At 36.0% G+C, this 22,913-nt stretch overlaps 1 protein-coding gene across 1 annotated transcript in view; it reads right to left on the bottom strand.

Annotated features, from left to right (window-relative positions):
• BIRC6 (baculoviral IAP repeat containing 6) overlaps positions 1–22,913 on the bottom strand; it is a gene marked incomplete at its 3' end in the record, with an annotated part of 95,893 nt that overhangs the window by 14,779 nt on the left and 58,201 nt on the right. Inside the window, exons 31-45 of the mRNA XM_010283892.1 lie at positions 22,546–22,683; positions 21,593–21,720; positions 20,862–20,993; positions 18,693–18,908; positions 16,959–17,142; positions 16,420–16,575; positions 15,848–15,981; positions 14,121–14,274; positions 13,236–13,352; positions 12,087–12,241; positions 10,760–10,886; positions 9,869–9,979; positions 4,059–4,192; positions 2,920–3,047; positions 155–717 (exon numbers count right to left, since the gene is read on the bottom strand). Of these exons, the coding sequence (XP_010282194.1) occupies positions 155–717; positions 2,920–3,047; positions 4,059–4,192; positions 9,869–9,979; positions 10,760–10,886; positions 12,087–12,241; positions 13,236–13,352; positions 14,121–14,274; positions 15,848–15,981; positions 16,420–16,575; positions 16,959–17,142; positions 18,693–18,908; positions 20,862–20,993; positions 21,593–21,720; positions 22,546–22,683 (2,577 nt within the window). The remainder of the gene's footprint in view (positions 1–154; positions 718–2,919; positions 3,048–4,058; positions 4,193–9,868; positions 9,980–10,759; positions 10,887–12,086; positions 12,242–13,235; positions 13,353–14,120; positions 14,275–15,847; positions 15,982–16,419; positions 16,576–16,958; positions 17,143–18,692; positions 18,909–20,861; positions 20,994–21,592; positions 21,721–22,545; positions 22,684–22,913) is intronic.

The raw sequence follows: 22,913 nt of genomic DNA, 5'->3' as shown, positions 1-22,913 counted from the left end.
CCCCCCCCCCCGTAACTGTCCCCCTTTCACTTATTAGTCTCTCTTCCTATCATTTCTGTGACACATTCTTTCATGTATATGCCCAATTTATATGTTTGTAGAAGTTTTGTTTTACCACCCCAAAAGATTTTACATTTATTTACAAAATACCTACCAATAATCATTGCCATAGCGCTGCTGTTACACTGGCCAAGTGCAGACAAAATCTGGCTCATAATTTGTTGGTTGGCTAACACCAAGTCTGCCACATACGCAGTTGATCCTTGAGTATTAGGGTTATTTCCATTGCCATCTTTGCCTCCTGAAACCTTTTCTTCATCAGACACACTGTCTGTAGTACTGCTTGGTACTGGAACACGGGCACTATATTCTCGGTTACTGGAAAGCGGCAGTTGAACTAAAATGTTGACCAGCTTTAACAAATCAAACATAAGTTGATCCCTTGTCATTTCTCCACAAACTGCTTTGGCATCACCTGGACGGATAATATTGGCAAAAAGCCCTCCAAAACACGCTCGAGCACCCACAGAGCTGTCTGAGCCACTGCGAGACATCACTTTGTCTGAACATGTAATGTAATGATGCACAAGGAAGGTTATAGACTCAATTACTGCAGAAATAGTGCTAACTGATACAACTTCAAAATTCTGTTCCAGGGTGAATTCCAAGAGTTTCACTTGTGCATCCAAGGGTCCCTGGCCTGTCTGGAAAGCACCCCTGAAGGAAAACAACAACAACAACAAGAACAACAACAGAAAAGGGGGGGAAAAAAAAAAAAAGATATTTCATTGTTCAATATTAACAAGTTGAACAGGTTTGGTTGTTGGGGTTTTTTTCTGCTTGATTTTTAAGAATCACAAAGCACACCAGCCTTTCAATAAATAAAAATCCATCCATTTTCAGAAATGCATATTGAAGCACAATCTCATCTTTCACATGAGTCAAGCATTCATAACTTTTTAACATACTGGTCATTACACAGCCTGTAGAGTTCATGAATTACTTTCCTGATATTACTAAGGATTCAAGGTTCATTTGAAAAAGTCTGGGATCCATCATGTTTTTTTATCATTCAGTTAATTTTGTAGGTATAGGCTTGGAATACAGTCCTGTTCAGTTGCGGGTGAAACGTTTTGTATGTTTGCAGGGAAACTTCATGGGAAGAAGACATCTAATACTTTAATATCATTAGGATTTTTTTTTTTTGTTTTCTAACAGGAAATCATGATGGATTTTTTTCTTCCTATAGGGTTTTTTGTGGAGTTTTGTTTAGTTTGTTTTGTTTTTTTCCTTTTTTACCCCTGAGGTAGAAAGAAGAATGGTCTAACTATACATAAGACCATGAAAAGGTACTCAAACCATCACAAGTTGCTGCTTGTAGGTTGGTTACTTTAAGGTTCTCTTTTAGGGGCAAGTTTATTTTCCCAATTGCTATTACATGTGTACTAGTGGACTACAAAATGAACCTTTTGAATCAGTAATTTTATTTTAAAATAAAACTGGTGCTAATTCTTGAAGTGTTACTGATTTTTTATAGATTTCTCTGTTATCTATTGACATTGATTAATCTTACTATAACTTTTAAAATTAAAAACAGAACAAAGCAGTTTATATAAACAGGTCTGAAGAAAATTATTTGGCATTTAATTAGTTCTAACAGTAAGACACTGCTTTGCTTCACAATCAATCTTATGCTTTGATCAGGTATGATATACTTCAATAATTACCTGAGGCTTTAGAAATAACCAACTAAACCTTTTCCCGGTGCTTCGCTTCCATTTTATGACATTTCAGTCCCACCTTTGGTTTGTCTCAAAAAAACGCAAACTCTTAACACATTTCAGAAACTATACTTTCAGTGGTCTCATCAGCTTATTTCAAATAAGGTTATGGCATGTAGACGCACATTCCAAGATTTACTGCGAATTAGTGACTTTATTGTATTAAGACATTTCTTGTATAAGTGATTGATCATCAGTGTAACCTGGTAAACACCACACATTCAATTTAAGTTACTACGGTAAAATTTCTTAGAAAAGGCTGAAACTGTTTTCTGTCCGATTAAAGAATAGATAACACCAAAGTGCCACCTACTGGGAAGCCAGAAACTGAGGAAGCTCATCCCTAATTATATGAAGTCTTTATCTGGGGGATGAGCAGAACATCAATACCAGAAATAAATGATAACTCCAAATGTACTTCAGACCAAACAATTGGCACATTTCTGGTGTACTGCTGTATACATAACATTCTTATGAGAAGCTGAGATATAAAAGACAAGCCATAAGCTCTTATCTCTCCCCTGGCCAGTGGCACTCTGCACTAGTGGGGAGACAAGACGTCAATAGGCCCCAGAAGAAGAGTGGGGCAGAGGAAGTTTTGCACTGTCAGGTGAGGAGAAGAGGGGGGAGGAGAAAAAAAAAAAAAGACATAGCAATAAATATGCATATTACATAAATAGGGTTATGCAATCTCGTATTTTATCCTACCATGGTGTAAAAGCCATCCATATTATTTTCAGAATCTACAAACGATTTCTAGAATCTTTCATTAATTCAGATGTCTTAGAATACCTTTTCTCTTTTTAATAGGTAAGCTCATCAACAGTGCCGTATTTTACGGATTACTTTAACAAGGCCTATATCTTAGCTCTAGATAAAAATCAGTCCAGCCAACTGTTTAGTGCTTCTCTTCACTGTCCCTCACACACAGACTACTGTGTGTGGATCCCAGTCACACTCTTCCACATGTCAGAAGCAGCCCAGATCCTGCTGGTAGTGCTGCAGCAACAGCTAAGAACTCCATATATAACTTGACAGTATGACAAGGTGTGACTTACACATCTTAGTTCTAATTCACACTCGTGTGGATTTTAAAGACAAAAGGAGTGTAAAAAGAAAAAAAATAGTTAAGATTTACCTTTCTGTTGAAAGTATATGTATTAATTTCAATAAAAATTCACTGAACATCTGAGGACAAGTTGAAGAAAGATGCACTTGTAATCGAGTAAGAAATTCTTGCATAGCTTGTGTTGCTGTTGGCCCAACCTAGAAGGAAAGGCATTTTAATAGGTATTATATAAAACTGAAACGTCTTCAAGAACATTAAGTAGTATCTAGCAAGAACATTTTCTAAGAACAGAACAGTATTATGTAGCTTAATTTGCTTTCTGAAAAATTTTACAGGAGAACTATTCTGTATCAATTTATATTATGCGTTTTTCCATTACTAACCATGGCTAACAAGCAAGTAATTCAGTCCTTTGCCTAAGACTTGTTTTCCACCTTGAGACTTTATCTTTTCAGCAATGCAAAAAGACGCTTCACAGAGAATACATTTCTGTGCTAACCTGAATGTTTTTTCACAAACTACACATTTACATGTAAGTGCTTTAAATTAATAGCACTGCAAAATGTTTAAGTTCTGGAAAAGACTATGTATTTTCTGGAAATTTTTCTGGAAAACACTGGAAATACCAGGTGTTTTCTGTCTCCTAAACTGAGTGTTTCTGAGACTTCTGTCAAATATTACATAGAATTAAGTTAACTTGAGCTTTTTTTTTTTTTTTAATCACTATTCACAGATGTTTCAAAGACTGCAAAAAACAAAACATTAGTGGAAATTAGGAGAAACAGTAGATACCACATGAATTCACAAAACAGGCAGAAAATAAAAGCATAATTATAGATTCTGGAATTATTAGGTGTTCAAACTTAATCTTCATTGGCATTTTTATGCCAACCCAACAAGATTTCAGGAAACTATTACTTTTTTCATGCATGCAACTAAGGAATCCTAACATGAAACACTTTCCCTGACATATTGTGTGGCATTCTCTCCCTGTGGCAAGTCACCAGATAATTGAAAAACTGTATGATCACTACTCAAAGTGTAAACCCAACAGGAACTCCCTGTGGTTGCTCACCAACTAAGTCTATAACAAAAAAAAAAAAGAAACAAGCCAAAGATATAATACATTCACGAACAACACATATTCATGTCAAGTGTATTGAAATTCTATCATGAAGAGTTTTCCTCTTATTTTAATTGCTAGTTACCTGTGGACTGTGTTGATTTGTTCCATGAGGATTAGTGCCGGAAAGAAATTTCACTAACACATGAATGAGGTTTGGATCTGACACCAACAATTGGGCAGTACTTTCCTGAGCTCCAATGACACTGCTTGGACCAGCTTAAAAATAAAGACATAAAAATTAAATCTGTAATCTTAAGCATTAAGTGTATATCAAACATTTATACTGTATATCACATACTTATTTCATTATGTGTACATAGTCTCAGCAAAATCAGCTACCAAAAGCAGCTTACTCAGCACTACAATTGTGTTTACAAGAGTCTTCATCACTCAAATTTCTTTAAACTAAGGAATATTAAACTAAAGATCTCAATCAGGAGAGAAACATCTCTGTCAAAAACAGAATTAAACCCTGACTGCTTCCATCTCAGTTGAAAAGCTTTCAGAGCAATGAAATAAAAATAACATTGGAAAGACACTTGCTATGAGAAAAATTCCTTGTGGGAAGATGGAAGAAGAAGATAATTCACAGTATGTTTTCCTCTTATCAAATGCCATTTTATTCTCAAACTATAAAGAGATCTCTTGCTTTAGATGACTAGAGAAAACTAATGCTGAAAGTATTTCTTATACAGCTGTACAAACCATTTTGCATTGATTTATCAACATTAGTAGTGGAAGAAGTCTGTATGGCTATGACTGATGGCATGGTAATAGATGGAGTTGAATAAAAGCAAGCAAGCACCCCACAGCATTCCAGTTCCATTGTACTGAGGACAATAAGCCTGCTCTAGTTCACATTTGATAGTGCAAAAGATGAAAAGGCTAGGTCCTGTCTGGGTGGGAGACAAGTCTGTACAAACTAAGCACACAATTTCACAGGTTCTCTGAAAGAAAAACTGATATTTCAGAACAGAGAAGCCTTCCATTGCAGGATGTGCCTTAGAAACACCAGTCTGCGTGAACTGATCAAGTGTATTTTCCCCTGTTGCACTTGCATCCCTGAACACTGACTTCAGTAAAACATACAATACACTGATTTCCCCTCTAAGGAAACTAGGTAATGTAGGTTGTTGGTGGAGGGTTTGTTTGTTTGGCTGTTTCTGAGTATATCATGATACAAGTTAAAAATGAAAATGACACTCGGGTCACCAAGAACACTAACTTGCTAAGCTAACAGCTCTTGTATGTATATTTTCACCTGTTATATTACTGCCCTTTGGGTTTTTTTGAAAAAAGTTCCACTTATAAACTATTTTTAAATTTATAGACAAATCACTATCACTAAAATTACATTCAACTGCAGCTGACATAACCAATCAAAATGAGAAGTTAATATTAATTTGGTTATTCTGTTTTTCAGTTTTCTGTAACTCTTCATTGTTTCAATGCAACTGTATCATTCAAACTTTGTGTATGACTTCAGTTTTGAGCCAGATGTCACTTGAGTTTGTCCAAAAGTACTGAGTGTCCAAATTAATTTTAAAATAAGTGTACAAACTGCCCACAATATTTATATATTTTTATTTGAAAAAGGGACATACTTTTGTGCTTTCCTGCATTCCTGAATGGTACCTTCATAGACAGAAGGTATTTCATTTTCTTCAGAGACCTTGAATCACCTATGAAGTCTATAATGATCAGTGTGACAAACAACACTGCTATTCAATATTCTTCTTTTTAAAAAAAAAAGAAAACAAAACAAACTCTCCATTGAAACTACAGCTTTTGGAATATGTATGCTTGCATTCTGCTGAACAGGGCACATTTGGGGTATAGCTTCAAGTCATTTAATTCACTTGGTATTTCTTTGAAGGTAACTATTTAAAACAGCTTCTTCCTGCCGTGTTCACTTTCATTGTTAGGTCTGTACTATAACTACTTAATGAAATCTGTCTATTTGTAAGACTTTACATCTTAATACAAGCAGATGTGACATTAGAACTTCCGGGGAATTGACAGTCCCAGCCCGTCTCCTCTTGACAAGCAGTAGCCAAGTCCACATGCTAACCCTAAACTCATTTCCTTCCAGGATTAGAAGGCTTCATAGTTTTTCTACTGGTTCATGATAGGGTTGACGCCATAACTGAATAAGTACATCTTGCTTACTTCCTCTGTTATTTTGTTTTTATATTTTTTTATTTAACAGCTGAAAATATCACTATAAAACCCCACTTTTTTCTGCATAGTCTGACATGTTTTGTTTGACATTCCAACTAGGAGTTCAGGATGCATCCACATTATCTGCTCTGCCTAGTATTTATACTCAAAACATTGCTCTCCAACAGTATTTCTGGTGACAACAATAACAGACAAGCAAAAGGGCATGTGAGGAGGGCACAAATAGTTCTTGCTAAAGGAACATATTAGTAAATGCACTGAGAATGATTTGAGAGATGATAGCTGTTTACTTCAGAGCAACTGTAGCTCTCTGCTTCTACCCACCTTCCTTTAGGTGGCATTAAATGGTTCTAGGTGTCACCCATCAAATACTGATTTTAAACAGCATCCTTGCAAAAGTTGTCCCCAGATATTGTAACCAATTAAGGTAATTGTTCTGAAAAGAAATGGCTGGAGGTATTGGGTTTATCCCTGAAAACTATCTTGCATGCCTTCAGTTTCTGAAGCACAGAAGTTACACAGCCTGAGCTCTCATTCTGAAGACCTTTATCAGCACATAATGGCATAATGAAATAAGATTTTTCTGACCATGAACTGACCTGCATTAGACAGTGGTGGCTCAAAAACCCAAGCTAGGACAGTTTCCAAAAAGAATCTGCCCTATACTCAGGTAGGGAAAAAACCCCAAACAAATAAAGCACCTTGATTACTACTGGAGAGATCTGGGGGTTTGGAAAAATAACTAAGAAATAGCTTTGAAAATAACATCAGGATGAGACCTCTAAAACGACCTCATTTCTCATGACAAGATCTTCGAATTCATTGATCCCTTGAAGAAATGGTGACCAAAAAACTGTAATTTTCAGAGTACAATAGTTCAGAAGCCAGAAGTGTGTTCAGAGACTACCTGTAAAATGCAAATAAGGCAAGACCCTTATCTAGAATGAATGAAGGAGTATGTAAAATCAGTGCCCTTCCCCTTTTTTTTCCCTTCCCTTCCCTTTCTTTTCTTTTCCTTTCTTGTTTTTAAATGAAAGACCGGGGAAAAGAATGGCTGAATGTGAACATATGTATCAAATGGCAATAATAAATTTCAACTAAAAAAGGCAAACTTAAGAAGGAGGTTCTCTGAGAAGGCTTTGAAATCCAATGGTTTAGAAAAATAGCAATAGTGGGATTTTCTCAGTGCTAAAATGTCCACCTGCAAAAGGATTTTAGTGAATCATCTATGAGCAGCTAACCCTCTACGTTGTTTTTCAGTTTCTGAAACAGTAAATATGATTAGCTAATGAGGTTTATGTCAAGAAGAGGTGGTGGTTTTTTCATCAGTGAAGGTATTTTGGAAATGAACACATTTGAAGGCCTAGTTGTATTTTGGGTATCAAAAGGGGAAAGAATTTAATTTTATAGCCACACACATCCAGCAAGACTAACCTGAATTATTCCCAATGAACTGTGACTGACATCTTAGTGGTTTAAAAAAACCAAAACAAAATTAAAAAAAACACAAAATAAAACCAAACACCCAGAGAACAGTCCCAACCATAACCTGTCAATACAGTGAAGATACGCGAGCAATTTGTACTTCATAGCTTAAAACATCACAGAATTAAAGAGAACAGAGGAGAAACTTGACTCCAAAGGCGGCTAACATGTTGCTTACATTTTAACCAGTCTCAGGAACAAATTGTCTTTAAAGTGTTCACTCTCTACTGACTGTATATATATAAAAAACCCAAAATCCTATCTTTTCTGGAAAGCATGATCTTGAAAATTATGAGTTGATGAGCACTCTTGTGAGATACTGCCTGTAATGGCTTAAGAGACTGTTAGTCAAAGTTCTGAACTAAAGCACATGGAAACCAAAATCATTGACTGGGGAAGTGCTCTGATGGATCCCACCTTCAATTGTCAAGAATTGAACAGAGATTATTTAACTTCTTAAACATGACAACTCAGTGCCATTGAGACAGAATGTTATCTTGAATTATTAGCTGTTGAGGAATCCTGGCACTGAAGTTACTTGATGGATGCTTAAACTTATTTAGCTCCTGGTTCTAACAGTGAGTATGGGAAAAGATGCAATTAAGGGATATATATCTGTGTTAATCCACAGGCATGTATAAAATTAATCCATATGCATGTATAAAAGGAGACACACCTTCAATCCTTTTCTTTACCCACCAACAAGCTCACATCTCCAATACTTTCCAACTCAATCCCAACCTTGGGCTTGCAATCCTGCGTACACAAAAATCCACAACCACACTCATGCTGAAGTGTGCCTGTGATGAGTCGTAGTGGTTGCTTCCAAGCAGCTTTTCATTCACATCGTCACTTACTGATCTCAGGCAGTTGCCTAAGAAACTCCTGCAAACACACAGCTACCTGTCTGTCAGTGTCAGAGCACAAACACTGAGCCTCATACCACCTGGAAGAGATTCACATATGGTCTCAGTGGTACACACAGTGTTATGTTTGGAAATTGCTAGTCTACCGGTACAAATTGGGAGTGTTGAAAATACACATGGGTGTTAACTGCAGGCACTGTTATCCTACAAATCAGGCCATGTTCTATTCTCAAATACCACGAATAAGATGGAGGTATCAGTTTGACAACATCAATTAAGTCTCTTCTGTTAATTTATGCACAACTCTACTGCTTCACCTAACAGCAAAAATTTCAGCAGATTTTTGTGAGATGGATCTCTATATAACATCACAGAAAAGGGACAGAAAGTAAAACCCTGAAGAAAAAAGTACAAAGTGCATCCCAAGGACAATGATGTGGAAATGGCACATACAAAAAAAAAAAGATTCATAAGCATCTTTGAAGCAATCTGCCGTCCCGTGATGACACAGCTATTCACAGTTTTCCTCAAAGAAGTGTGATCTTCAGGTGGCTCTGGGTTTCTTCTGTAATTACTGTCTTTATAGTTATACGCTTGGAGTGAAAACAGAAATTAAAAGAGCTCTGACTTGGTCTAACATGTAGGTTTTAAAAGATTCCAGTCTCCAAGTTCTTACTGTTTGATATATTCTTTAGTCTTGAGGACAAGGCCACAAAAGCATTCCTCGTGACAGCTGCCCTATGACAGGGAGCCCTTTAGAAGCTTAATTTCTTAATTTAAAAATTACATCCTTTAATTTCTGCCAGTATTGTGGCAAAACTTCCTTCACAAAGGGAGATTTTTTTTTTCTAGTGTGTTATGGAGCAATATACAGAATGTGAGATAACCTGGTGTGCATAGAGAAGTGAAATGAAATGGCTGGATTTCTTTTTTAATAGATTCAGCTTCCAGGGGCTTATTTTCATACAGCTTAACAAAAGCAACTACTAGTGCCTGCATATTTATGAAAATATTTCTACTGCATCAGAAAAACATTAATGTCTCTCATAGTGCCTTAATCCTTCCTCTCTGCTACCTCTTCCTATAGCATAAAAGATAATTCCCAAGGATCCTAAAATTCATTTTTAGAAGACATTGCCAATCTATTTATAATGACATTGTCTTTTACCACTAGGGTTTCAGTTTCCATGGTACACGCAATTCAAAGAGCCCACTCTTGAAAAGCCTGAAGTTACGGAGAACCAACAAAAGTACATATATGACAAAGGGAAAGTTCTGGTAGTCCTTCAGATGGGAATCAATGCTCATCTGTATGTCACTAAAACAGGCAACACAGAAAAACAAAACACTCACAACTTACCATTAAGCTGCATGTTTGTCATGAGAGTTAGGCTATGAAGCACAAGGCACCATGTCCGCAGTAAGGTATTGGGATACCATGCCAGAACCGACAGGAAGCTAGTTACTGAAGCTGTCAAGAAAAACATGTTTTTCCAAGCTTTCATCTTCAGGGTGTTAATGTAAATGTCTTATTTTTACTGCAAGGTGCTATATTTATTATTGTTATTAATATTATTATTTGTTGTATCTACTTTGTTTCGACAACTACTGTTCCAGGAAATTAGGAAAAGACACCTCAGCAAAACTTCACAGAACTCGCCCACAGAACTTTCTACAGTGTCCAGACCCTGACATCTCAGAGAAAATGCAAAGAAACTTCTGTTTGCAAAATGCTCTCATGAAAGTCAGCATAACAGGTTCAGGCATTAATGTTTTGGACTATCACCGCAAGATATCACAGATTTTTTTTAACTATACAGATTATCTTATAGAATAAAAAAACCAACAATTTGACATGTCTTTATACTACATTAGCAGACTGATGCCAAAAAGTAATAGGGCTTCCTCCCACACCAACTCCTTTGATAATAAAGAGATCACAGGATGGCATACAAGGAGAAGAAATTTGTCAGAGAAGTACGTACACGTAAACAGTTCACCTTTGACTAAGAAGTGTCTTTTAAAAAATCCTCTTGGCATTAATGATTAATTAAGAACCACACATTTTACTATTTAATTTCTGAGGACATTATGCAAATTCAAGGAACCATCTCTCAATAATATACTAGTTATACAGTTTTCATGTTAAGAAGACAATGAACCTAACAGCTCTTTAAGTACTTTGAGTACTTAAAAATAATTTTATCTTACACTTCCTGAAAATTCATTTCCCATATTTAGTGTACTTTACCTTGGTTCAAGGAAATGACAGGTATTCGGTTAGCGTTATAAAGGAAAATATCAGCGCCACTATCCTTACTTCCAGAGGAGCTAGAATTTAGGCTTAATGTGAGCCATAACTGTAAAAGGGATTCAAGCTGAAAAAAGGGAAAAAAACAACTATCAGATCAAACTCAAGTGTTTTTCCATAACTCCAGAACATAAAAGGTTATCTGTTTTGATTTTAAATGCCTTATCTACATTAGCCGGTACTACTGTTTCACTGATAACATACACACACACACACACACACACACACACTCTCTGCATTTGAAGATTCTGATAAACCTAGTAGTCAAAGCTAATTCAGCATAACTAGCAAAGGCTTCTGCGATGTATTTGTAATTGATTTATTCTAAATAGGGTTAAGCTTCTCTTAAGAAGTTTCCTCAAACTTATGTTAAAAAAAAGAAAACTAGCTTTACATACTGCTCAGAAATATAATCTTACATCTGTAACACTGGTTTGCATGTAAGCTTTTGGACTGTCTCAATACAGTCAAGTGATGTTTACCAGTCAAGCAAAATTTTTCAAAAGGCCCATTTAATTACTGAGAAACCTCCTTTACTATCAGAGAGACAGTGATGCTCACTCTAAATAACTCCCTTGAGGAAAATAGCTATTCAGATATTTTGGGAAAGCATCAAGGTCGTTTACCCCACAAAGGGGTATGGGATTTTGGATGAGATTTAAAGAATGATTGAGGGATGGAGTCAGCCACCCAATTAAAATACAAACAGGTAGGCAGGCACCTAACCACTCTTATCTAGCACACATGACATTCCTTTGCACCTATAAAGAAAAGCGTTGCTAAACCAACAACAATTTTGAAGGCGTACTTCTAATTTTAACATTTAGGATCACTGGATAATTCAGGTTGGAAAGGACCTCTGGGGGTTATCCAGTCCAATCTTCTGCTCAAAGAAGGTCCAACTAAGACTGGGTTGCTCAGTGGTTTATCCAGCTGGGTTTTGAAAACCTCCGCAGCAGGGGGGACCACACACTTAGTGACACTCTTCACTAATAAGCTAACAATTATCTTTCAGTGAAGCTAGTATCTTGGTTTTAAATATGAAAATGTATACCCACTTTTTCACTGTAACAAGAAATCTCTTATTTGATAAAAGTTTTCAGCAGCTTGTCTATAACATGATCGGTACTGTTGTCTATGACAACTTTGTAAGTAATAAAGCACATAACAGGTTACTTGCATCCTAAGTAGTAAGAAATATAGGAAAGTGACCTCCAAATTTAGAGAGAAATACTATCAAAACATTTCATAATTCATAATTCTATACCTGAACATGGTGGACTTGTAGCATGGAAAAGAGTTTGTTGAAGCATGTGCTTAGCATAGGTATAGACGACAACTGTACAATCAACTGGCCATTTTGGTTAGCAGCATGTAATCCTCTTAGCAACGAATCATCTGTTCCACTAGGAGACTGGGTTACTAAAAAAACAACAAAAAAAGTACCAGTCCCCCATGAATTATTTTGTCCAAGTTGCTAAAAGTAATTTCATATTTATTTCCTTGTATTTTATACTTAATGGAAAGACATTTATTTTATAATTTACAAGAACATCTTCAATGTGGTGTTCAGCTGAGTTGGACTATTGACTACCATCCTGTGAAAAGCATACTTGAATGTCAGACATCTCCACCTTCTCCAAAAACTGTTTGGAAAGTGAGCCCACAGAAACACATTTTCACAGTTCTTGCCAAACATGTATTATAGAAGTGGCCTGGTAACACTATGAAAAGACAAACAACTGGAACATCTCTTTCATACATTGTGGTAAAACTACTTTAGACAATAATGAACTTCCAGAAAATAAAGTCTGAGCATGTCACAGAGCCTACTCCATCATCAGATATTCAACTAATGACTGCATGCATATTAAGGTACCCAGAGAGGTACAAAGAGGCACACCTTAACAAGATGGACAGTGCCACTTGCTGAAAATATGTTCAAAAGTACATCAGCACCATGACTGTTTTTATATCATAAAGCTTACTGAACAGTTGAGTTCAAAACTGTATTCAAATATTTTCACTCTGAAAAGGTGAAACTGTCAAGTACAAAGCAGCTTGCAGCAGCTGAAGTTTCACACTGAATGCAAGAATGAAGATTCACAAAAATAGGAGACTTAACATTCACTTTCACCTATATCAGAAAATGAAAACAATTCCTCCATTGTGTACTATTATGCACTATAAAAGGAATCCTCTATATTTGACCAATTTCACAAAATGTCTTAAATATATGTGTACACATAATTCAAAAATCTGAATAAAGAAATATCTAAAGCTCAGCCTAACACGAAAATTCAAGAGAAATACAAACTTCTTCTAAGCTGCTAAGTGACTGCAGAAAAAAATTAGTACAAATTTCAAAGCATCATGGTCATTATGTGAAGAGAAAGACTTGACAACATGTAGTTACATGTAGGAGATGTGTTTGTTAATGCTTGTAGAATGGAATCAGCCTCCAGGGTGGACATCATTTTCAGCATCAGCTCAGCCTGCTGTTCAAGTCCAACTTCTAGACGTGCATCTAAAGCTAGATAAGGCAACAAACAGGATAAAACTGAATTATATCAAAGACATATATAATTAGTTACTCTAACTTCCTGTGCAAGCAATACAGATACACAGTCCACATTAAACTGAAAAAAATCTAGTATTAACAGGAAGATTCACTTTTATACATGACAGAAACAGAACGTAGAAACTTAAAACTCCGAGCTAAACATAAGATTCTTACAGACCTGAAATATATAATTAATGAAATACTAAATTTCTGTGAAACATACATATTTCTTTTCACAGTCACTTTAATATCACACATGACTAAATCTGCCTATGTTTAAGCCTATTTTTTCCTAAGGTAATAGCTCTCAAACAAGAACCAAAAAGCTGTTTTTCTCCAGTGTGACAGGGGAAAGATCTATCACCCCAGTTCAGTAGTGCCCCTCTAAACTAAGCAAGTGTGCCACTTTATTCCTTAGGATAGAACCAACTATCCAAAATATCAGCCAACTACAAAAAAAGCTTCCAAAAGTCCCTGAGAAAACAGAAACGATTTAAAACTGCCTGTAAGTGTGTATACAAAAATGTTAGAAATATTTTTTTCTCCTATGTTAGGCTGTTTTAATATAAAACTCACATAACAGTCTTTCAGTTAACACAGAAAAACTGTGGCATATAGAAAATTTAATTCTTTCCACTTAGTGGATGTAGAGATTGTTAATATGATTTGAGATGCAAAAGTGTCAAATAGAGTATCACAGAAAAGAGACCCTGAATAGAACTTTAGCTCATTGCTTACCTTGAGAGACTGATACGCTCACAGTTTGTGATCCATTTTTCTCTGTAGTTACCGGTGGTTTTGCAACTGGAATTCCAACGCCTCCAATATAAGGATTGTAATTGTAGGTGCCATAATCAGCACCCCAGTAATCGTACCAGGTGCTGCTTATAGGCTTAAAAACAAACAGAACAACAAGAAATAAAATAAACTCTTTAGGCTGCTCAAGTACAAAAATAAAATTTGTAATGACTAACAACAAACACTGAAGGTACAAAAAATTGAAATCAGAAGATTGGATCCAGTGGCTTTAGAAAATTTTGTTTCAATTTTTATTGCAGTATAAGCTACTGAATCCTTAGTGATTGCCAAAGTCCAGCAATGTAGTTAGCTGTCTCAAAGATTCAGGAAGCCAATTTGAAAATGTTATCAGTTTTTATTCACACATTTGTACCATACTGTAAATTTGGAAGTAGAGTATCACACAGATATTTTGAGAAGTTATTTATCAAGACAGAATACTATATTATTAACTGTACTATTAAAGTACCTTCAAGCCTCAGTGAGGCTCAGGGATTATTTGTACTGGGCTCTGCAAAAGAAAAAGTTGAATAATCTCTACTTGGGTGTCATAATTTAAGACACTTACAAAGCATATGGATCACAAGAAAAAAAAAGTGATGTAAGACTGTATGAAGGCGATTTGTGTATGCTTATCTTTTTAATGGCAAGATCCAATATCAACTGTCATTTTACAGACACAGAAGAAAATCTTATGAAGGATTAAGAATGAAGAAGTGTTCCTCTGGCTGTTTGTTAGAGGACATGCAATCAGGCAATAAGATCATGATGATATCCGTGGATGAATTGGACTAAGAAGTACTGCCAAATGAAATAAAGAATAAAGGAGGAGGGAAACACCAGTAACATAAAAATTAAGTAATAAGTGGAATATTTTGGTAGGGTGAAATTGAAAGAAAAAAAATCTTTACATGATACGTAATCAGTGGAAGAACATATGAGGGAATATAGAAAAAAAGAAAACATAGTGTTGTCTGAGCAAGTGGTAAGAAAGACAATTTAGGTTAATTCAAATGAGGCTGAAGGTTTAAGTCGTGTTATCCTTATGGACAGAGAGAAGAGACTCAACATTTTATTATGAACAGTTGTGTTTCTTTACAATCATTTTTTTTTAATATACCTTGACAATGTACTGTTACATCTAAATGTAATTTTACTACCTTTGATATGTTTAGCTTCCGTTTTGTGTATGAATGCATTTAATAGTTTCCTTGTTCCACAGTGAAGTAAGTTTTGAAGTTAGTTGCTTCTCTTCATAGTGTGAAGCTGGTCTGAGCACAGGCTACTGCTGACTTTTTTTTTTTTAAAAACACAATACTAGCAGTTTTAACTCTTAAGATCACAGAAGCAAATGGCACTCTATTGTTAATAAAAATGAAAAGACCAGATCTTATTTTTCTTTCATATTACGATTTATTGTCTTTACTATGTTATAAACACCTTGTTTATATGCATCTCTTCATAGAAAAACAAGATGTTTTGTTGTCAACTAAGATACAAATACATCTGAGATGTGAACATAATCTTTACATTCTTTCCTGCCGTTCTACATAAAGCCTTAAAAAACTAAAAGCAAGTCTAAGACAACAAAAACCACTAATGAAGAAGAGAAAGGATTTTACTATTTCATACGTAAAGGTTATCCTGAAAACTCAAGTGTGTCATACCTTGAAGACTTTGGCCGCAAGAGGATCTTTTTCCAAATCAATATCCAAAGGATCAATATCAACTTCCATCAGGTCTTGCAGTAATTCAAGGTCAATGTCCTTATCTTTTTCCAAAGATGACAGAGGTGGAGCACCTTTGAATGAATAAAAGGGTATTAATACTACCAAGTATAAATTATAAAACATTAATATATCATACACTTAATGGATAATTTTAAGGCTTTTAATATTACAGCTCTTAGTGGAAAAATTAATGAATGCAATCAAGTTGACTTTTTAAAATAATGGTAAAAATAACCATTTTTTACCAATCAGATGTAAAACTAAGTTGAAGAATTGCTCATATTCTGCCTATACTTTCAGAAAGTAATTATTCTGTCACCAAAACTCCTTTATTGATATTTTGATAGATTAGTAACAGCAGAGTTTTTTGTTGAGTTTTTTGGGGGGGTTTTGGGGGGTTTGTTTGTTTGTTTTTTGTTGTTGTGTTTGGTTGTGTTTTTTTTTGTTTTGTTTTGTTTTTTTACTTTTTTCAGTACACACACATACGTCAAGATCGTGAAATAATTTACCTGTGATGTCATGTGTCAAAGGCTCATCTATTGTTTCCACTAACTGAACTGTGGACTGCTGGAGAGAGTCATCAGAATCCCCAGCCGAAGCTCCAGCATCTTCTCCCAAAGCACTTTCTTCCATAGCTTCAGCTGCTATAGGTGCCAACAACTCTCCTATGTATTAAGATTAAGCAGAAAACTGTTACTTAACATCCCAAGGTCTAGGCCAACTGTCTGTTTTTCTTCATCTAATTCTAAATTCTCTAAGGACTACTTCTTCAAGGGGAGTTGTTCTGAATACTTTTCAAATAATCAGGGTCATGTAAATATTAACTTTTCAATGCACAATTCAGCATTGACTGTAACTGCAATTTTGAATTGCATTTTATACACACTGATCTCAATTTTATGTGGTTTTTTGTTTGTTTGGGTTTTTTTTACTATGTTAATAGTGTCAGCAGCTTCTAATATAATAATTAAAAAAAACCCCTAAAACATTAAAGGAAGAAAGTTTCAAGTATAATGTACATTCTGAAAAATACAAACTTAAAACAAACCTGCTAGAATATCCTGCAGCATACAAGTCAGAGAATACTGAGCCCATGCGCCTCCCCAAGAGATGTCTCCTCTGTTAAAGTCAGTTCCAACAAGAAGCAGCAATAATCTTTCCAACTGAGTCTCGTTTACAATCTCACATAAATGAATTGTTGGTCTTGTAGCATTTGCAATTCTAGCAAGAACCTATTAAAAAAAAAGAAATATATGCCTACTCATATTTAACACTATGAAAATATGTAATAGCTTTAATTTCTATGATTATTAGATTTTGCTTACAAGTAAATCAGGTATTTTTACTAACTTAAATTTTAGAACTTTACAAGTGTAATTATATGAAAACAGTTTTTTAAAAGTTGCTTTTTCAATGCAATTTTGAAGTCATCATGTTGTTACTTACACAAAAGGTGACAGATCAGAAACACTACTTCACCAGAAACTGCTAGAAATTTTAATGCTGCAGCTAATTTCTACCATCAAACAAAAAAAAAAAAGCAAGCAGTAATGAAAGCTAATTTAATGCAGTCTCCATTGCAACTACAGAGTGATGACACTGAGCTACAGATGTCATCTATCTGGACTTTTGTAATGCCTTTGACATGGTCCCCTAAACATCCTTCTCTCTAAACTGGAGAGATATGGATTTGATGGATGGACTGTCAGGAGGATGAGGAATTGGTTGGATGGTCACAACCAGAGGGTAGCTGTCCATGGCTCAATGTCCAGATGAGATCGTTGATGAGTGGTGTCCCTCAGGGGTCCGTATTGGGACCAATACTCTTTAATATCTTCATCAGTGATATAGACAGTGGGATTGAGTTCACCCTCAGCAAGTCTGCAGATGACACCAAGCTGAGTGGTGCAGTTGATATGCCCGAGGGATGGGATGCCATCCAGAGGGATCTGGACAAGCGCGAGGAATGTGCCCATGTGAACCCCGTAAGGTTCAACAAAGCCAAGTGCAGGGTCCTGCACATGGATCAGGGCAACCCCCGGTATCAGTACAGGCTGGGCGATGAAGGGATTGAGAGTAGTCCTGCCAAGGAGGACTTTGGGGTACTGGTGGATGAAAAGCTGGACATGAGCTGGCAACATGCGCTCACAGCCTAGAAGGCCAACCCTATCCTGGGACGCATCCAAAGAAGTGTGACCAGCAGGTTGAGGGAGGTGATTCTGCTCCTCTACTCCACTCTGGTGAGACCCCACCTGGAGTCCTGTGTCCAGCTCTAGAGCCCTCAGCAGAGAAAAGACATGGACTTCTTGGAGCAGGTCTACAGGAGGGCGACAAAAATGATCAGAGGGATGGAACATCACTCCTACAAGGAAAGGCTGAGAGAGTTGGGCTTGTTCAGGCTGGAGAAGAGAAGGCTCTGGGGACACCTTATAGCAGCCTTCCAGTACTTGAAGGGGGCTCATAAGAAAGATGGGGACAGACTGTTTATCAGGATCCCTAGCAGTAGGGCAAGGGGTAATAGTTTTAAACTAAAAGAGGGTGGATTTAGACTAGATATAAGGAAGAAATTTTTTACAATGAGGGGGGCAAAACCCTGGCACAGGTTGCCCAGAGAGGTGGTAGATGCCCCATCCCTGGAAACATTCAAGGCCAGGTTGGACGAGGCTCTGAACAACCTGATCTAGTTGAAGATGTCCCTCCTCACTGCAGGGGGGGGTGGGGTGGACTAGATGACTTTTGAAGGTCCCTTCCAACACAAATTTTTCTGTGATACTATCTTTACCTTACAAACAAAGAGAAGTAAATCTGCATGACAAGTGAAGTCCATGGACAAGAGAAAAAGTGCTAGCTTCTGCACTACAGAAATACAACGTTCATGTGCCAGCGTAAATGGAAGTGGTTCAATTTCCGGAGTTTCCTTTGTTGTTGATACTTCTGTATCTAAAGTAGAACGAGGCCATTCTGCAGTCCGACGTAAGCGTATTAAGTCCTTGAAGTGCTGCAAAAATTAAATTTGAAACAACAATTACATTTTAAAACTAACCTCTAAATCTCTTCCCAGTGAAAATCTGAGGGAGCAATTAACAGTAACTGTAAAATTAAAAAAAAAAGAAACAAAAGAAAATGAGAGTGTAAGAATATATGAGAATCTGGAATGGAATTAAGGCTTTATTGGCAGAAATTTGTTTCGGCAGCATGTTTTCTCAGATAACAGACTCATAACCAAATTATCTGGTTCCACACAAGTGCTAGTTAAACCTTTATGTTTGCCATGAAACATACTGAGAATACGTATTTTAGAAGTTTCTTTCGTATTTCCACACCTGCAGTAGGTCTATGGTTACCATGAAACAAACTGCATATAAAAATAGCCAATATGGAAATTTATCCTTAAAAGAATGCTGACTTTTCAGTTCTTCACATTAGATAAATCATGAATAATTTCTAACTTTCTTAATACTTCCAGGGTACAAAGTGTCCATTAGCCACCATAAATTGAACTAGTCTGATACTTGACCTTTACAACCTTTTTTGACAGAGCATTTACAAAGTCAGTGGAAGAAAGAAGATGCTTTTATTAATCCTCCCATCCACCAAGGGCACACATTTAGCAGCTCAGTTCATTTTATTAGCTACACAAGCAGTCTAAAATTAGATAACACAAACGCCTCTTACAATCTTACTTTAGTAGCTACTGAAGTAGACCAGATGAAGAACTATTTACTAACAGAAAGGTTTCAGCTTTCTCCTAAATGCAATAAATGTTTTAAGTTACTCACAGCTTGTCATAACTGAAAGTGTTTAGTACGCAAAGTAGTAAAAACTGCATGAAATGCAACTATCAAGTGTACAGTAATACCATAACTAGATGCTAATATACTGTAAAGGGAAAACTCTTTATTTCAACATGCTTTTTTGATGCAACATGGCTGTTATAAAGTGAAATGTAATAGCTGCACAGCATATTTCAGCCAGTGACTCATTTAAAGATGTCTCAGGGGGGCCACCAGTATAGTAGCCCCTTGATATAACCTGCTGGAATAAAGCAGAAAATAGTGCAGGAAAGAACAGCTCATGACAAGCAGAGTTAGTGAAAACTTAGGGCTTTATTTTTATGCTGCTGTTTAAATTTTGGTGTTGTGGTTGTTTGGGGTTTTTTTCCCCCATAATTACTGGAAGTTGTTGCAAGGTTTCCCTTTAGATTGCCCTTAAGGTCAAACATTCTATAATGTCTTTCCACAGGCTTACTTTCAGTCATCCTAACAGACAGTAGTAATTCTGGAACTAGAGAGTAAAAATTTGAAGACATACCTAAGTTCGGTAGCTAGAAAAATTTACACTTTTTTTTTTGTGTTCCCTGCAAAGTCAATGTTGTCATCTCCAGAAATCCCTAAATTTCAGCACCTCATCTCATAATCAAAATAGTTCTTCAGCTACCACATCCTCTCTCAGTATCTGGGTCTTACTCCAAGATGCCACAACTTACATGATAAGTACTTTTAGGAAGCTAAGAAGCTTCTGAGAAAGCTCAGAAAACATTCTCAAAAGTCGTATTCATTAATTCAGGGAGACAATCACTGGCATGCTATTTTCTGATTACTCAAACAGGATATCATCCAAAAGAGTATCGTGCATAAAAAAGCTAGCCATATAAAATATTACTTTACATTTCTATTGGCATACATTATCCAAACTTTAAAGATATGACTGGCATTCCTAAAGCTACAAGATTATTAGTGCTTTTGACAATGACTATCTAAAAAACCCCTGTAGAAGGACAAACTGTCTTTCACAGTACAGGACATCTCCAGATGGCTGCTGTTTTCAGCATCAGAATATACTTGATGGCAGCCATGAGGAAAACAACTTTTAAAAATAAGGTCAAGGTAGGACAAAAATGACTTTGCAGGACAAAGGACAAGAAGTCAGTTACAGTTTCAGCACATCATACCTTTGAAGTAGCCTGCTTTAGTTTTGCCTGTTCTACTAAAAGTTTGTATGATGATCCTTTGTTGCTTTGTATTTTCTCTTTTTCCATCTGTTCCACCAAAGCCTTCTGTTTTGCTTTTAATAAGTTAAGTTGCTAAAAGAAAATGTTAATAGGAAAAAATGAAAATTTAAGCAATAAGATGTTAAAAGGATCAGTATGTTCATATGATAGTACTCTTCAGTTCAAATTTTAATTTGAGCTTTTAAAACACAGTTTATATACAATCTTAACTAAGACACTGTAAGGGGCTGCTAGCAGACCCAGCACAGATGAAGTTTAAGAAACAGTATTTTTAAGGAGCTCAGGACATACATGCCTAGGGTCATAAAACCTGCATGGTTGCATTTAGAAATGAAATTTTTTTGTCTTAAGAACTAAAAACTTAAATCACAGCTTAGGTGCTTGCACTCAGATGTACCCAGATTTATCTAGAAAGTAAAATTATATTTATTATCCAATATGGGCCACAGAGTGCAATAGTACACTCCAACATCTGTTCTTCCAGCAGATCCCACGCCGCATGGTTTGAGATGAATGTCAAAGAAGTTAGGCAGCCTTTAGCTATAGAACCAGACGTATACGAAAGCAAAGCTGAATGAGTCCTAAGGCCAAAGCTGCTCTTTCAAGAAATGAGATACACTGTAAATGAGATATACTTCTGTAAAAATAGCTACTACCGTGCTGGAAGTCACCTGTTTATGATGCACAAGCTGTTTTCTGATCTTTCGGGAATACAGTCTATCTAGGCTACTGTTGCCTTTAGTAGATCTGCTCAGACTCTGAGTGTGAAGGCTATTATTTATAAAACTCCACTGGTTTCCTAATGGAAATAGAAAAAAAGGAGATATTAATCCATCTTAAACCTCACTTAACACCAGAGAAAAGCATTGCAGCAATGCTTAGCATCTCCATACACTAAAGAAACAAGGAAAATCTACTTTTTTAGTGTTATGCAACTATCACCACTGATGGTAATATTGCTGTGGACTTTTCAAATGCAGTGGTACCATCTTGTTTTCATTATTTTGAAAACATACCAGGAGGTAAGCAAGACTGTCCTAACTAAAAACACCTAAACAGCTTCCATAACACAAAAGCTTTACAGTTTTCATGTTCAGAAAAGATGCTCAAAGAAAACCAGAGCTAATCCACTTTAATAATAAAAATAAACAGACCAAACAATGCATTTAAAAGTGCTGGATACAAATACCATGGCAAGCACCAAAGCAGTTATGACGTCATACCGTTGCCCTTTCTTACAATACAAACTGTCTCAACATGGTGTACTCTCAATTACTAGGTCCCAGAGGATAATATACAGACAGGATAATATAACATATATTATATATATTATATGTGTAATATTATATAATATACAGACAGGATAATATAATATACACAGGATAATATACAGACTTTTATAAATTAAAATCTATCCTGTATTTTTCACTTGTAAAATAAAGGAAGAGGTCATATTTCTAAGGAGAGGAAGGGGACATAAAGAAGCAACAACAGTGCGAATAAAATTATCACAACATCTGTTTATAAAATCTCATTTTTCAAGTGAATTGAAAATACATTAAGTATTTGAACAGTTCCCAAACCAATACCCATTAAGCAAGTTTTGATAATAAGTGTTACATACCTGTCAAAAATCGTTCCCTCTCTTTTCCATTCAAAGGTTTCTTGGCCGTGGCTGCTTCATCTTCAACAGTAGCTACATAATCCAGTAGTCTGGACACCAGCATTACAACCCAGCTGATCATGGGAATGTCTAAAACTCCTTCAAAATAAATAGATTTGAGTGCCTTAGTAAAGTTTTGAAGCCATAACAAACTAGTTTTAAAGAAATCATAAAAAATATAAATGGCACACATTTTGCTAGGCCACAAAGATTCTTTTTTTTTTTTTTTTTTTTTAAAGATGAGGATAAGAGTCTAAGCATTCATAAATGAGGGAAGAAATCAAATATTCAGTACAGAACTGAGGTGCAAGAGAAAAATGTTATAGTTC

This window comes from Phaethon lepturus, unplaced genomic scaffold (assembly GCF_000687285.1).
Source record: "Phaethon lepturus isolate BGI_N335 unplaced genomic scaffold, ASM68728v1 scaffold48513, whole genome shotgun sequence".
Lineage (NCBI taxonomy): Eukaryota > Metazoa > Chordata > Aves > Phaethontiformes > Phaethontidae > Phaethon > Phaethon lepturus.
Note: the sequence above shows the minus strand (reverse complement) of the source record. Positions and strands in the feature narration are given on the sequence as shown.